Raw genomic sequence first — 16740 nt, forward strand, 5'->3', positions numbered from 1 at the left:
ATACTCACCGGCTGTCACCCCCTTCCAACCCTGTGACTCCGCATTCTAAGCAGCTGCAGAGTCACTATGTTCTGTGCCTGAGCCCCAGGCCTCTCGTTCCAGGCTTTTAGCTGGGCAGGATTTTTCAACTGTGACAGTATGGACATTGTGGGCCAGATGGTTCTTTGTGGTGGGGGCTGTGCTGTGCACTGTAAGATGTTTAGCGGCATCCCTGGCCTCTACCCACTAGATGCCAGTAGCATTTTCCCCATCATGACAATCAAAATGTCTGCAGAGATTGCCAGAATTCCCCTGGGGGCCAGAATTGCCCTCAGTTGAGGACCACGACCTATGCTGACCCTCTGCATAGCCCATTCTCTTTCTTCCTTACCTGCCTAGCTTCTGTTTGCCTTGTACATCTCAACTTGGTTGTTATTTCCTCCAGGAAACCTTTCCTGACACCGTAATCCTATGTCAGGCTGGGTGCCCTTCCTATGCACCCAACATGGACAGCTCTGGTCACGTGTATTTTTAACCACCCTTTTACTGTCAGTCTCTTCCTGGTCCTGGGGCCTTCTGGTTCCCTGTACTTGGGCACTTTGCACTGGCTCTGCCACCTGGAGTGGAGACTGTGGTACTCTGCCCAGATCCCCTCTGCAGGTGTGGCCTCCCTTGCTGCTGGGATCAGGCCAATCTGCGGTGCAGCTGAACTGTGCCCTGTGCGCAGCAGTAGCCCTGTGCTGGGGTTCGATGCTGTGCAGAAGCTGTCTTGACACATTTCTGAATTTGGATCTTGGATCTTGTCAATTAAGTCCAGTGAGATGATAGAGTATGCCCTTGGGGTAGGGAGCCTGGCTCACACACAGTCCTGTCTCCCGCCACATTTCTGCCTCCTAGCCCTGGGGTCCTGGCTGTTTCCTCCACTGTCTCTGCTTGGCAACTGTTGTGACCCTCTGCCGCTGTGGGGGGCCTGGACTCAGGTGCAGGGTTGGGCTCAGGGTTGGGGTCAGGCACTTGCTTCCTCAGGCCCACCCGTTGGGTGGGGCCCTGATGCCTATGAGGGTCTTCCTTACTCCTATCTTTCTAAGCCTAAGGGAGTGTGACATTGAATAGCAAAAACCACCATGACTTTCAACAAGATTAATCATGGAAGAAACGAGAGAGCTTTCTGCCGGCATTTGAATGAGGGTCCGCCATGTGCAATTCATGAGGAGCCTGGAAAATTATGTAGCCAGCCCTAGCTGGGACCACTGACTGCTGATGGCTCACAGCTGCACCTCACCCTGGGACCTGCTCTCGGCCCCAGGCAACTGCCTAGCCTAAGCTGCCCCCCTGCTAGCAGCCAGCCAAGGCCACTGACTGGCCCATGGGGGCATACAAAAACCTAAACTCTGTCCCCTATTTGGGACAACTCTGAAGGGCCATCCCAACTCAAGAGCTTGTTGAAGGATTGACTGAGGTCTTGGTTCCACTTCATTGTGGATCAGCTTCTCCCTCTGCCCAATCCTGCCTTCCTCATGCGTAGATCTCCTGAGAATGCACCCTAATAAGTCTTCCACATGGAAACGTGTCTCCAAGTGTGTTTCCAGGGAACCCAGCCTAAGACACTGCTCCAAGGACTTTGCTGATAGCCCTCTGATAGCAAGTTAAGTTGTATTTCCCTTATGGTTAACGCTCGGATTCTCACAAATTAAGTCAAATCTTCCTTGGAGAGCCCCATGTATCACATCTTCACAGCATTTATTATAATTGACACTTTATATTCCTGTGAGTGATTTTTAAGTTCTATCTTCCCTAGACTAAGTTCCATGAGGGCAGGAAATCATGTCCATTTTTTGCTCATCTTTCTATCCTTTAGGTTTAGCGCAGTCCTGGCATGTGGGTAATGCTCAATACATATATGGTGAATGAAGGAGTGAGTGAATGAATGACTGCCTTTTGAATGAAGAGATGTTAAAAATAATTCTTAGGCTTTAATGAATATTTTTGAATGCCCTTAATAGTGATAAATACTTTCAGAATGGATTGGATGGTAGTGGTCAAAAATTACTAGGAACTAAATTTAGTAAATGACAGTGGTTATAATTTTGGTGGAGACCAACGTGTGACCAAGAAGTAACCAGAATTCCACTCCTATAAGGCTCTTCCACTGTTTCTCAGAAGTGAATTCTCAAAGAGAAAGAATTTTGGAGCAGGGTCATAATGATCGTGAGGTATGAAGGTGTTAATTTTGATGACACACATTCTGAGATCTTTTAAAAATCACTTCTTCAGTGTGGCTCTAGCACTGTATTCAGGACAATAGAAGCTTCAGACTAAATATAATGCCCATCCTCTGTCACCCATCGTCCCTCTGAATGTGAGGAGTTGGTCAGAAGCTTCAGAGCAGGACAAGGTAACCAAATGTGTCACGAGCTTTTGGCTCACAGTTCTAACTTCGTTCCCACTCCTGACAAAAGAACACGTCTTAAGGATTCATGTTCCATAAAATCTGAAGGTCACTGTTCTCCACTTAGAATAAGGAATTTGAAAGTCCCAGCATGAACCCCACTGCCCAATGTTCCTATTATATTTTCCCAGAGTCTCTAAAAAAGTGATGTGAATTAGTTTTATTGCATGCATGTAGATGTCAGCTGAATAGAGGCAGGAGTGCTTATCACATTCATTAAAAGTGAATGCAGACAGTGGCTGGGACCATGTTTATTTATATTGTGCCTATGTGTGGGAGGCTGGCTCTGAGACATTAGTCACATCGTTCCCGTAGGTGGGGGTGCTCCTTTTTGAAGTCTTAACTCTGTCAGAGGTTCAGCTGGACTTCTGGTTGGTATCCGTATCAGACCAGCCTGAGGAAGATATGCTAATGTCATCACATATACTTATTCTGAGTTTTACTGGAGAAAAGCCTTTTATAGCATTAAAAACCTAGGCCATGTCCTGCTCTCTGTGTGAATTTAACAGGGTAGAATCAAGACTGTAAGTGCCCTTGAATCTGATGTACCTGGGTTCATATCACATATTAGAAATGTGTCTTTGAGTGGGTAACTTAACCTCTCTGAGTCTCAGTTTCTCCATCTGTAAAATGGAGCTAATAATATTCCTACCTCATAGAATCTTCTTAAAAAAGATCTAGATCCCATCGTCTCTTGATTAAGGGGTCAGAAAGCTTTCAAACTTTTCAAACCATGGAGGTAACAGCAGTTACTAGGGGTATCCACTCTTTTTGCCTAGCTGACATCCATTTCTCATTCTTTTCCATCCTGATTTTCCTTTGGAGAGCACATTCTTCTGATGTCAGTCCATGAGATTTAGACGGGACAGACCTTCTCCCTGGCTCCTGGGAACAGCAGTGATCTCATCCTGGTCAGTGGAATGGGTTGTGGTTGGGCATGTGACTTGAGTTGTCCATTGAGAGTCTACCCTGGGAAATGTGAAGGAACTGTTTGTAAAGAAGTGTTTTCTTTCCATGGGGTTGCTCAGTTGGTAGGATATGTATGGAGATGCTGGTGGCCTTTGCGCAGGGATCACCTGAGTGAGAGTGAGGCTAACATTGAGGACACCAGAGCAGGGAAACAGGAAGAGATTCTCAGGGAATCCTCCACTGCTCAGAGATTCTCAGGGAATCCACTGCTCAGGCACCTGGATCAAGCCAAGCCTCTGAGCTTCTTAGGTATGAAAACATTAATTTCATTTCTTAAATAACTTCATTTTGTCCCACAAGAACCCTGACTGATAGTCTAGTAAATCATAGTAACTTATTCCATATGTTAATCTTTTGAATTTACAAGACTTCTTCCAAATAATTCAAAGACTCTCTCATAGACGCTTAAAACTTGGAGATGAAGGAGGCCTTAAGGCCTACCTAAGATGGCATACAGTAAGTCAGTGACACAGCTGGGATAGGGACTCAGGTTTTCTGCCTCCCCAGCCAGCACTCTTAAGCTTCCCTGCCTCTCCTGGTATGTCTGCCTCCATCTTTCTCACACCTGAGCAGAGCCACCTGTGTCTTTCTTCCCTGAGGTGCCTCCTGTCACCATATTCTAAGAGTGGTTCTGTGCTTTTCTCATCCCCTCCACTGAGGACAGCCATGTTTTAAGAGAAGGAAGTCCAGGTGTGGGTCTTTTTTTTTTTCCTTCAGGTGTGCGTCTTAATGGAGCCTAGGTGAGAGGCCAGAGGGGCTGAACTGTGGACACAGGACTGCTCAGAGCCCAAGGCCTTTCCTCAACCCACATCACCTCATGTGTGGATCCTTTCAGTAGCTGCTTGTGGGTCCCCCACCCCCAGTCTCTTTCTTCTTTAATTCATCTTACACAGTGTCCAAATCATCTTCCTAAAGAATCACTCCAGTCATGCCACTTTCTTGTTGAAAAACCTTCAGTGGCTCTCTATTGCCTACAGAGCGATGTCCAAAGTGCGTCACCTAATATCCCCCAATAGCCTGAAAGGGCCTGTACCCCTCCAAGGACGACTAGCTCCTACCTAGGGAAGAATTACCCACTTGGAAGAATCAAGTCCAGAGTTAGGAATTCTATTACAGCCTCAAGTTCTATTATAATAGATGGTATACATTCTGAGCCCTGTTGGAAAGGAAAACATTGTCCCTCTCACAATGTCTAGCACCTTACTATCTTTTTGATTAATTTTGATGCTATCATACAAAAATCTTTCCCCCAGCTACCTTCTATTAGCTCACAGTTCTGTAGGTCAAAAGTTTGGGTACAGCATGGCAAGGTTCTTTGGTTAGGATCTTACAAGACCCAAGTCAAGATATCTGCTGGGCTGCATTCTTACCTGGAGCCCAGGATTTGCTTCCAGATTCAGATGGTTATGGCACATGGAAAAGGCCAAAATGCCAGAGATATTGATCTCATCATCCTGCAGCTGCTAACACCAGCGCCACTAATCTCCACACAACTTGTTACATAAGGAAAATAAACCCCTGTCTGGTTTAATCCACTGCTATTTGGGTTTTCTACGATATGCTGCTGAAATCAACCCTTAACTGATACAGCTCCCATGACTATGCCATTCCTACCACTCATCCTATTTATTTAACCTAACCTCTTCAAGGCTCTTCTTCCACATCCCCTACATACTGATATTCCCCAGCTGCCATTCCTAGTCCTCTTCCCTCATTATTTCCCATGTGATTCAGTGGGGCCTGAAGCTTCCCAAGTCACAGTGACTCCAAATCCCAATATCTAGCCCAGACCTTTCTCCATAGCACCAGACTGACAGGTCTAAATGCCCAGGGAACATCTCTACCTGCCTGTCTCATATACAACACAATCATCACTGACTGAATTTGCTAGCTTTTCCACAGTTCTGCTCTTCCTTCCAGTCAGTGGAGCTAGAGACCCTCTCTGTTCCTCACCATCATACCCAGCTGGTCTTGATGTCCTAGCAGGTCTCTTTCCAATGGTGCCAATCTCCTCCCACATCTTTAATCCTACTATTTTCTACAAGTACCCACCATCTCTTCCTGGGTCACTGCATTAGCCTCTTAACTAGGTCCTCTGCCTCCCATCTACAACCCAAATTGGTCTTTTAAAAATGCAAATCTAAAAAAAAAATAAATAAATAAATAAAATAAAAAAATAAAAAAATAAAAATGCAAATCTACTCATGTCATTCCCCTTCTTGAAAGCCTTCAATGGCTCCTTGGCCCCCACAAGAAAGCATTCCAATGACTTTGCATGATCTGAACCCTACACATCTTGTCAACACCCCTTATATTACAGCTACATAAAATCACCTGCACTTTCCCAAATTTGCCACGGTTTTTCTCACTTCATTGCCTGATTATCCTCTCTGCCTTATAAGTTGGAAACTGTACAAAAACAAAGTTTCAAGTGAATATTTAAGAGCCTGACTTAGGCCCTTGTCTTCCTGCACTTTCTCCCACCTTTGTGCACAGAAACTCAGTGGTAAAGACCTGTCAGAATCAAAGAGAGTTCGTATTGTTTACTTAAATAATTGCTAAATTAATGAAAGAATTAATACCCTTTTAATCAAAGAATTCTCTGCAAGCCACTTCGAACCAAAATGATCAAAATAAATATCAGTTGCCTTTGTTCTCTTCTATACATTTTCATTCAAAATTTCACCTTTATCCAAAGTACCCCCCCCCCCCCCCCCCCGCCCCGCCAATCTGCACTCAGTGGGAAAGGAGATACTTACTTTAATGTGCTAAGTATTACGGGTTTCTTCTTTTTCTTATCCTATTGAAGTTTACCTGCCAGGACCCAACCCCTAAAATTTTTCAGAGGAGGAAACCAAGTCTCTATTGACTCAGGATCATGGCACTGGGGAGGTGGTTATTGGTGGAACATACTAGATGCCCACTATGGATTTAGCTCATTCCATCTCACCATGAAAGCACAGACCATCTCCAACTCACAAAGAAGGCTCCCTGTGCCTGCCAGAAGAAGAGAGCAAAGTAGTCCCCAAATAGCCAGTTAAGCTAATCCTCTTACATCACTCCACTCAAGGCAAGATGACAGCATAATGGCTTTAGGAAGAAGGAAATTAGAAGAATTATGCCCAAGGCTCCGTTTGCCCGGGGAATAGATCAGCCCTCTCCACTCCTCTCCTACTCTGTGCCCCACCCTTAGGACCGAGGAGAGCCACTCACCCTCTGTGTGACAGGCTTGCCGTCCTGGATCTGCACGGCCAGCCCCAGGTCAGACAGCCTGCAGTTGCCGAGGTCGTCCAGAAGCACGTTCTCAGGCTTCATGTCCCGGTAGACGATGCCAAGGGAGTGGAGGTGCAGCACTCCACAGATCATCTGGGCCGAGTAGAAGACCACCCTGCTCATGGCCAGGCCCCGCATGCCCACACTATAGATGTGGAACTTGAGGTCTCCCCCATTCATCAGGCTCATGACCAGGCAGAGATGGGACTTGCTCTCAAAGGCGTAGGCCAGAGAGACGATGAAAGGGCTGTTGACCTTTTCCAAGATTTCCTTTTCCAAAAGAGCCATTTTCTCGCCATTTTTCTTCTTCAGCCGCTTCTTGTCCAGTTTCTTACAGGCATACATCTTACCAGTGTTTTTCACCTGGACAGCACACACCTTAAGGGGAGAAAGAAAGGGAGTGGATGAGGTAGAAGAAGGAAGCACTGGAGAGGAAAGGGAGCAAGGCTGATTCAGGGTGTGGAAGGGCAGAAATCAAGGGAGGTAAAAAGACGGCAGGCTTCTAAGAAAAAGAGAAGCCGTGAGTAATCGGGGTTCTTCAGGAAAGAGCTGGGACTACCATGAGGTACCACTGTACCTCCCACTAGATGGACCATAATGAAAAATAAAGGGGAAATAGCAAGTGCCAGCAAGGAAGTGGAAAAACTGGAACCCTCATGCCTTGCTGGTGGGAACCTAAAATGTGGAAGATTTTGGTGGTTCCTCTGAAAGTTAAACATAGAATTGCCACATGACCCAGCAATTCCATTCCTGGGCAGAGACACAAGAACAATGAAAACAGGTATTCAAATACACGTACATGAACGTTCATAGCAGCACTGTTCACGACAGCCAAAAGGTGGAAACAACCCAAGTATCCATCAACAGATGAATGGATAAGTGAAATGTAGTGTACCCATACAATAGACTAGTCAGCTATGAAAAGGAATGAAGTACTGGTAGACCTATGATGTGAATGAACCTCTAAAACACTACGCTCAGTGAAAGAAGCGCGTCTTCTTATCGCGTGACTCCATTTACACGAAACATCAGAGTCGGCAAAACCATGGAGACAGAAAGCCGACCAGGGGTTACCAGGAGCTGTTGGGAGGGGGATGGAGAGTAACTGTTAATGGGTACAGGGGTGATGAAAATGTCTTGGAACTACATAGAGGGGATGGCTACACAACATTAGTATGAATGTACTAAGTGCCACTGAATTGTATACTTTTTTGTTGTTGTTGTTAGTGGTTAATTTTACGTTATGTGAATTTTACCTCAAAACATGTCTTTCTAGTGCTCGCCTCGGCAGCACGTATACTAGAAAATGTTTTTCTACTTAAAAAAAGAAAGGGCTGATCACAGCAGTGGTATAAAACTGATTCTAGACTTTACTTCAAGATAAGTGTTTTCTCAGATATCTGAAGTTTTTCTCAAGTTACATCCATTACCACAATTAAAGGGAAAGGGAGAGCTCCCGCTGTTGTGTGTTGCTATCGTTCTCCAAAGCGTCCGGGGCACTTCAGCGTGCTTCTGGTGTAGACCCCATGATAAAGATTCTTGGCCAGCTCCACGTTTTGTTTGTCTTTCCTATGCCACTCTTATTTTATTTCACGTGGTGACCAGAAAAAAAGATGTGAGAGTGAGCTAGGAATTCTCCACAGGCGGCACTGAAATTAGTTCTAAGTAAGTTCTCTTAAGATTTTTTTTTTTTTTAAAGGCAAAACAAACCCCTTTTATGCTGTGTACTTCACCTTCCAGTCCGGCCATTCTGAGACACTTACCTCCCCAAAACCACCTTTCCCCAGGACTCGGAACTCGTTGAAGTACTTTTCTGACACCGGTTGCATCTCAAAGGCTTTCCACTGCAGAAACTTGTCATAGAAGGGGCTGGCCAGGAAATCCTGGAAGGGCTGGTCCTGCAGGAAGGCCATGACCTCGGCCTTGGCCTGTGCTACCAGGGCCAGCTGCTCTTCCTCGGCGGTGGCTGCTTGGCACTTGGTGGCCAGCGCTGGGCTGAGGAAGGGGTGTGGGTGCCCTGGAGCAGAGGCAGCCCCACAAGTGGCCACCAGCCCCTGCAGCATGCTGCCCTTGACGGGGCCCTCCTCAGCCAGCTCCCAGCTCTGCACCTCCTCGAGGAAGGCCACGGCCTCTTGGTATGGGGGCACCGTGGCTAGGAAGTCCCGAAAGAGGCGGCGGCCGATGGGCTGCTGCTCGCACAGGCTGTTGAAGTCCTGGGGCAGGGACTGGCGCAGCTGGGTGCACCTCTGTGGCCCGGGCAGGGCCAGGCCCTGGCGCCGCCGCTGCAGCTCCCTGCTGTCTCCATCCGAGGTCTTCCGGGCCTGCAGGTAGGCCGTGTTGGCGATCAGGTTGTCCAGGGCCCCCATGTCGACCATGGCTGAACACAGGGTATGCTCCCGGGAAAAGAGAAGGAAGGCTGGAAGGCTGTGGCGGGGACCCGGTCAGGTCTGGGGGCCAGTTGGCTGGTTTCCCTTGCCAGGTGCAGTAGCTTGCAGAGGATTTACAGCGAGGCTTCTAGTCTGCGGGTGGGCCTGGTGGAGGGTACAGAAAGAGGTTTCTCTGGTAAGAAGCTTTGCTGGCTATGTATAGCCGGCCAGGGAAGGGCACAGCACAGGTCACGCTCCCGTCCACCGAGAGGAAAGCAGCCTGACACACCTGCGGGGGCTACTTGTTCATCATGGGGGCCTTTTCCATACACAGCTGCTCCCTGAATACGCAGCTACCACTTTCCAAAGGGAAGGAGTCATCATAAGGTGATATACTATTTGTTGCTCACGGCATTATTTTACTAAACTGTTTCTAATTTGACATGTCTCCTACCAGGCTCAAGCTATGTAAACTCCTAGGAATGCCAGGTCAGGAAAAGGAATGGTGAGAAGCAGGAGAGGTTTTCTTCCTTGTCTAGCAGCCTGACTCAGAGCAGGTTACAGAAGGGGATGCTCTGAACTTTGAGTCCTGAGACGTGTTCCCAGAGGTCCTCGGGGACTCACGTTGTGGCCCTCGGAGTGGGCGGTGGCTTTCCCACAGCCAGTTGCACACTGAACAGCCTGCAGAGATTGTCCAGCTATGGCTTTCCTCGTTCCCAGGAGCCTGGGACCTAAAGTGCTGGGCTAAGAAAAGGGGGGTCATCTTGGCCCAAAACATCCCATCAAGTGACATAAGCAGAAAAAGAACACCACTTCACCACATGTGGCTGCAACTGTCCTGAGGGCACAATCTATTGAGTGGACTCTGAATGTGAAGGAGCCTTCTGTGTTGAGACCCAGGGCAGGGCACTTACAGGCGTGGCCCCTCGACATCTTTGCCAACACTCCCTCACGGAGCCAGGAAGCTTCCCTCCATGGAGATCACTCAGAGCCACCACGGACCACGACCTCACAAAGAACAGAAATTGGTTTAGACAGAGATCAGGCTAAGAACCTCTGCTCCAAAAATAACACTTGTGTCCTACAGGGAAAGAGTACTCAGGCTTTTTCTTCACAAAGCAAGGCTAAGGCAGCTTAAAAACAAAGTCATTCAGTATTATGCCAGAGTGTTTTAAAGGGAAGAAGAGAAAGAGAGAGAGAGAGAAAGGAGGAGGGGGAAAAAAGCCGGTAAGCCTTTTTCCAAACAAACAACTTCTAGCACACACTCTGTCAAAACATCGTCATGACCGCCTCGGTCTGCCTGTCAGAGCCTGCCCACCGTTCCCCAGAGCAGATGCAGCTTGGCCTCACGCTACCAAGAATTATGTAATGAACTCGTGGGTGCCCTTTGGCTTTGCACTGCTGCGCTGTAAACCATCACCCCTATGGTAGAGATGGGTGAGCCACACCAGTGACCACTGCTCAGAAGGAACCACACCATCGGCTTTGAATCTCACACAAGAAATGTTGGTACTTTTTTTTGTTCTTGATATGTCATCCTGGGGCCACATTTCTGAGTAGTGAAAAATCAGTCTGAGAATCACTCTTTAGGAGGAAATGCCTTTTCCTGTGGTTCTTATGAATACAATGGCAATCTAACAGGGCAGAACTTTGAGAAAATGGTAGAATTGTCATCCCATGGATATTTAACCTTATCACCGAAAAAAAAAAAGAATGCTTTTCACTGACGAACATACATGCTATGAACTGCTTGATTCCACTTGGACTAGTCATCTAGTCATCACTTCACCCAGCACTGTCCAATAGAAATATGCGAGACCACACATGTAGTTTAAGGTCTTCTAGTAGCCACAATAAAAAAGGTAAAGAAAAAACGAGTGAAATGAACTTTAGTAATTATTGAGCCCAGTATATGCAAAATATTATCATTTCAACATGTGATTGATATAAAAGTTGCTAATGAGACATTCTACATCCTTTTTTACGTCCTGAGTTTTCAAAATATGTTTGTATTTGACACTTACCACACATCTCAATTCAAATTACCTACATTTCAGATGCTCAGCAGACACATGTGTCCAGTGGCTACCTTACTAGACAACACAAAATTAACCCTTCCTTACCTAGTTTTGTCATTAAGTAAGAGAAATTGTTCTTAGGTTTGTTTGTTTTCTAATTAGGAATCCCATAGACCATCTATGTAAAAAAACAAAACAAAACTCACTCTCTTATTCACTAAAAATTATCTGACTGATGAGAACACAATTTAGATAATATTTGAACACCAAGTTTAAAAGTTATACAATGACTACATGTTGCCTACTGGCAATTTAAAACAGAGTATCATTATTTTTAAGTTTTACACATGTGAAAAAAAAAAAAAGGTCTGTTTAAAATGGAACACTTTATGTGATTACTAACAATTAGGGTCCAGGGCTGTTCCCAACTTGATGAAACAGTAACTGTAGATCCAATTAAAGAACAGCACTGTATCTTTAGCTTTAAAAACAGAGCCAAATGCTGGGCACATTCAGGATACCCTGTGCCAGTGGGGAAAAGTACCAGAAAACTTGGAGATGTGACCCAACGGGTACAAGCACTAACTCCAGCACCGCTTGGGAGAGCCGCATCTCGGCTCTAGGGAGTCCTAGCTGTGTGATATTCAGCAAATTACTTAACTTTTCTGAGCTTCGGTCTCATTATCTGAAAACGGAAATAATCAGTGTTGATTCTTGAGTAGGTTCTTTAGAGAATTAAATGCCAAATAATGCTTGGCACAGTGAACTGTACTTGCTTTTAAATGATGACTATCATCAAAACTGAATCTAAAATTATGCTTTTCTGATATGCAGAGATGAGGTAGGAGAGACCTAAGCCATGCTGAAGAAGGTGGGCTTCTGTGTGCAATGCTCACCTAGCGTAGAGCAGCCAACCCAGGGTTTCATGTGACCTTGGAAAGCTGTGGGGTCTGGTGCAGCTGGAAGACAGAGAGAACAGACTTGTTAAGTGACAGCACAACGTCTGACAATAAACTACTGCAACGAAATGATTTATGACATTCTGCCATAAACACAGAAGATTAAACTCTGTCATGTGAAAAGAGGAGATACTTCATTTTGAAAGGAAAATAAACTTTTATGATGGAGAAAACAATGAAAATATTTTACTATCTTTTATGACTAATTTTGTAACCTAGGGAAAAGAAAAAAAAAAACTCTTTACCCACATCTTCCTTTACATTTTGCAGCATGTGGCTTAAAGCATTATTTCGGATATGTATTTTTTTTTTAAGATTTTATTTATTTATTTGACAGAGAGATAGACAGAGCCAGAGAGCACAAGCAGAGGGAATGGCAGAGGGATAGAGAGAAGCAGGCTCTGCACTGAGCAGGGAGCCTGACGCGGGGCTTGATCCCAGGACCCTGGGATCATGACCTGAGCCAAAGGCAGATGCTTAACCATCTGAGCCACCCAGGTGTCCCTGATATGTATGTTCTTAAATTTTAAAATGCTCTGATGTCATATGACATTTGAAACTCATAGAACATAAATAAAAATTAGGTTAAATTAGTAATGTGGTAGGCTTGGTTTGTTTCTCTAAGGATTTTTAACATTGAAAATACATCCTAGGATAAAGAAAATAGTAAAGCAAAGTTTCTAGAAAGAACATGACCCTCTTTTACAATCCACAGTTCTCTGCATGGCCCAATAGCACATGTATTGGAGGACAGCGAATTATGAAATAATACAACTTGATATGATGTGATCTCAGAAACAAGATCTTTTGTACATTGAATGTAAGTTCTGAAGCAGATTAATAGGTTAGCATTAGGATACTCAAAGAAGCCAGATTATTCCTCAACTTCTGACTTAAATCTTTCCATAGTAAAGATTTTGCTTTTTTCTTTTAGTAGAAGCCCTCTACTGGAAGGAAAAGCAAAAGAGTCTTTATCCTTCCAACAACAGCTGAGCACACTTTATATTTTAATGATTTGAGGAAGTCAAGGATATCTTATTGGTTAAAATTTGTTGAATGGGGGCGCCTGGGTGGCTCAGTTGTTCAGCATCTGCCTTCGGCTCAGGTCATGATCCCAGGGTACTGGGATCGAGCCCCGCATCGGGCTCCCTGCTCCGCGGGAAGCCTGCTTCTCCCTCTCCCACTCCCCCTGCTTGTGTTCCCTCTTTCGCTGTGTCTCTCTGTCAAATAAATAAATAAAATCTTAAAAAATAAATAAATAAATAAATAAAATTTGTTGAATACTAAACAGAGAATCTAGGGAGCTAGATAAATTGTAGACTACTGTTTCAATGTGGTTATAGAGTTTTCTCACAAAAAATTAGTCTTCAAGCACTTTGTCTTTTCTGTTGAAATACTGAATAGTAAGACCAATGGGTGGTCCAGCTGGATTTTCTGCAACAGAGTTCTAGAGACATCTGAAGTTTTCTTAGTGAAACTAGAAAGGAGTGATACACAAGGTATTTTCAGAGAACTAAGTATAAAAATCATACAGGAGATGAAAATCACAATTTTATCACACCATTTTTAGAGATCTTTTGTTATGGAAAATCTCAAACATACATAAAAGTACAGAGAATAGTAAAATGAACTTCCCCATACTCATCACCCAACTTTATTATTGGCATTATTAGCATTTTGCCAATTTTCTTTCACTTTCATTGAACCCCCTCTTGTTTTGTTTGTTCTTTTTTTTTTTTTTTTTGAGAAAGAGAGAGAGAGAGCATGAGGGTGGGTGAGGGGCAGAGGGAGAGGGAAAGAAAGAATCTTAAGCGGGCTCCACACCCAGGGCAGAGGCTGATGCGGGCAATCCCACAACCCTGAGATCAGGACCTGAGCCAAAATCAAGAGTTGGACGCTTAACTGACTGAGCTACCAGGCACCCCTCTTTTTTTTTTTTTTTAACAATTTAATTTTTTCAGATCAGTTTTTGATTCACAGCAAAATTAAGAGGAAGGTACAGAGATTTTCCATATACTCCCTGCCCCACAACATGCACAGCCTCCCCCACTATCAACATCCCCCTCCCCTTCCAAGTGGTACATTTGTTACAATTAATGAATCTATACTGACACATCATAATCACCCAAAGTTCATATTTTACAGTGGGGTCTTCCTATCACCCCTTTTTTTCCTGCTGGATTATTTTAAAGAGGATCCCATGTCATTATATCTGTAAATACTTTGGTATTTATACATACCACATATACATACATGTTTGTATACATACATATATACACACATACATATTATATATTTATATTTTATATAATATAACAAGCAGGGGTTGGTGAAGCAGCTTAGAGATTAGCCCTTAGCAGAAAGCTGCTCCCAACCTGAGGACTGGAGGGTCAAAGGGGAGATGAGGTGTGTTACTAGAGCCCTTGGGTCACAAATGCGTAATGACCCACAGAACCATGATGGGCTGTAGTGGGTTGAATGATATGTTCAAGTCCTAAACCCCGGTACCTGTGAATGTACCTTATTTGGGAAAAGGGACTTTGCAGATGTAATCAAGTTAAGATGAGGTTATACTAGATTGGGGGTGGGTGGGTAAATAACTGGTATCTCTATAAGAAAAGAGAGAGATGTGGATAAAGAGACACACAGAGACTAGGCAATATAAAGATGGAAGCAGAGATTGGAGGGATGCATTTACAGGCCAAGGAATGTCAAAGATTACCAACAACCACCAGAAGTTAGGAGAGAGACGTGGAATGGACTCTCCCTCAGAGCCTGCAGAAGGACCCAACCCTGCTGACACCTTGCTTTTGGACTTCTGGTCTTCTGAACTGTGAGAGAATAAATTTCACTCGTTGCAAAGCACCCAGTTTGTGGTAATTCATTACAGCAATCATAGGAAAGTAATACAGGGGCTGTGTGGTAGAAGCTGGGACCAGGGAGGCAGAGTTTGTCCAGTGGGAGCTGAGATGTCAGAGAAGATGCCGCCAGAGATGCCACATGAACGTGAGAGAGACAGGAGAGAAACCCTAGTATCCTGTCGTCATTGGCAGAATCTGGCCAGAAGCCGGGAGGCAAGTGCTAACGGGCTGAACTGCGTGCCTCCAAATTCATATGTTGAAACCTTCACCCTCAATGCCACTGTATCTGGAGATGGGGCTGTTATGAGGGAATTAAGGTCAAATGAGATCATAAGAGTGGGGCCCTATAGAACTGATGGCCTTATAAGGAGGGGAAGATCTCTCTCCACTACCCCCACACCTGCCATGTGAGGACACAGCAAAAAGGGAGACTCCAAACCAGGAAGAGTGCTCTCTTCAGAACCCAACTATGCTGGCACCCTGATCTTGAACTTCCAGCCTCCAGAACTGTGAGAAAATAAATTTCTGTTGTGTAAGCCACCCAGTCTATGGTAGTTTGCTGTGGCAGCCAGAGCAGGCTAATACAGCAAGGGAGGATGGGAGGTGAGCCCCCAGGGATACAGATCAGAAAAGGGCAAAGTCAGAGAAAGTATCTGTGAGCAAATAGGCCAGTGATCAGTGTAATGATTGTGCCATTCTCACCCTTAATACAATTACCAATATTCTTTAATATGATCTATTATCCAGAAACAAACCTATGTGTTAAGCCTTGACATGTAGGGGTTTTTTTTATTACCCAACCCAGTTTAGCTTATCCTAAAATCGTTTATAACTTGGGTATGTTACTACTTCCTCCTGACCAAGGGCTATCTGAAAACATTCACACATGTATTCATTCACTCAGAACACTGAGTGAGCACCTACTGTGCATCAGAGATCACAACCAGGGCCTGCGGGTACAATGATGAATGAGAGCCCTGCCACTTGCCTTCTTTCTTCTTCTCTTCAACATGTCTTTATTGGAGTCATCTACAGGCCTGGCATCGTGCTGGGGCTCTGGCCACAGTGGGGAGCCAAAGCAGATGTGGTCCCTGCCCTCATGGAACTTGTCATCTAGTGAGGAAGACAAAATTAAACGTGTGATTTTCCATTTGTGTCAGGTGATTCAGCAGGGGTTATGTGATACCATGACCAGGCATGGCAGGGGAATTGGCCAGGCAGGTCAGGGAGGGCTGAGTGTTGTTCTGAAGGAAAGGGAGGGAGGGGAGGAACATTTCCAGAAGCGGGAGCAGCCAATTCAATGCCAAAGACCAGTGGAGTATGGTGAATGAGGGGGAAGATATGCGGTACCAGACGAGGCTGCAGGGACAGCCAGGAGTCAAACCATCCTTTTAAGGATTTGGTCTCTGTCCTAAGAACAACGGGAGGCCATCAGAGGGTTGAACCACATAACATGGTTATATTTCTGTGAGTTCTCATGACATAACATGGTTATATTTCTGTGAGTTCTCATGATCAAGGATATTTGAAGTCACTCGGTGTTGTGCTGCATATTCTGGGGGTGGGGGGTTGCCAGGGAGAGACAGTTAATGTATTATTGGTTAACTGGTTAAACGTGCTATTTTAATAAAATATTGAGACTCAGAAAAGATTTGGCAATTTGGAGGTCACTAGGGAGCTGGACAAGAGCAGTTTCAATGGTGTGGTATGATGAAACCTTTATTAGTATGTTCAGTAGCGAACGGAAGAAGGTAAACTGGAGGCATGGGGTCAGTATAAGCTAGTCTCCTGAGGAATTTTGCTCAAGGGTATGATCACTGGAGTGAGTGACCAAGGTCGGGGGCGGGGGGGGGGGGGGGGGGGGAG

At 45.1% G+C, this 16740-nt stretch overlaps 1 protein-coding gene across 1 annotated transcript in view; it reads right to left on the bottom strand.

Moving 5' to 3' along the window:
- Nucleotides 1-12079, bottom strand: part of GRK7 (G protein-coupled receptor kinase 7) — a 36603-nt gene extending 24524 nt beyond the window's left edge. Inside the window, exons 1-4 of the mRNA XM_078071044.1 lie at nt 11951-12079; nt 9951-10044; nt 8434-9201; nt 6611-7048 (exon numbers count right to left, since the gene is read on the bottom strand). Of these exons, the coding sequence (XP_077927170.1) occupies nt 6611-7048; nt 8434-9045 (1050 nt within the window). The 5' untranslated portion in view covers nt 9046-9201; nt 9951-10044; nt 11951-12079. The remainder of the gene's footprint in view (nt 1-6610; nt 7049-8433; nt 9202-9950; nt 10045-11950) is intronic.
- Nucleotides 12080-16740: the final 4661 nt, after the last annotated feature.

This window comes from Halichoerus grypus, chromosome 1 (genome assembly GCF_964656455.1).
Source record: "Halichoerus grypus chromosome 1, mHalGry1.hap1.1, whole genome shotgun sequence".
In the NCBI taxonomy this organism is placed as follows: Eukaryota; Metazoa; Chordata; class Mammalia; order Carnivora; family Phocidae; genus Halichoerus; species Halichoerus grypus.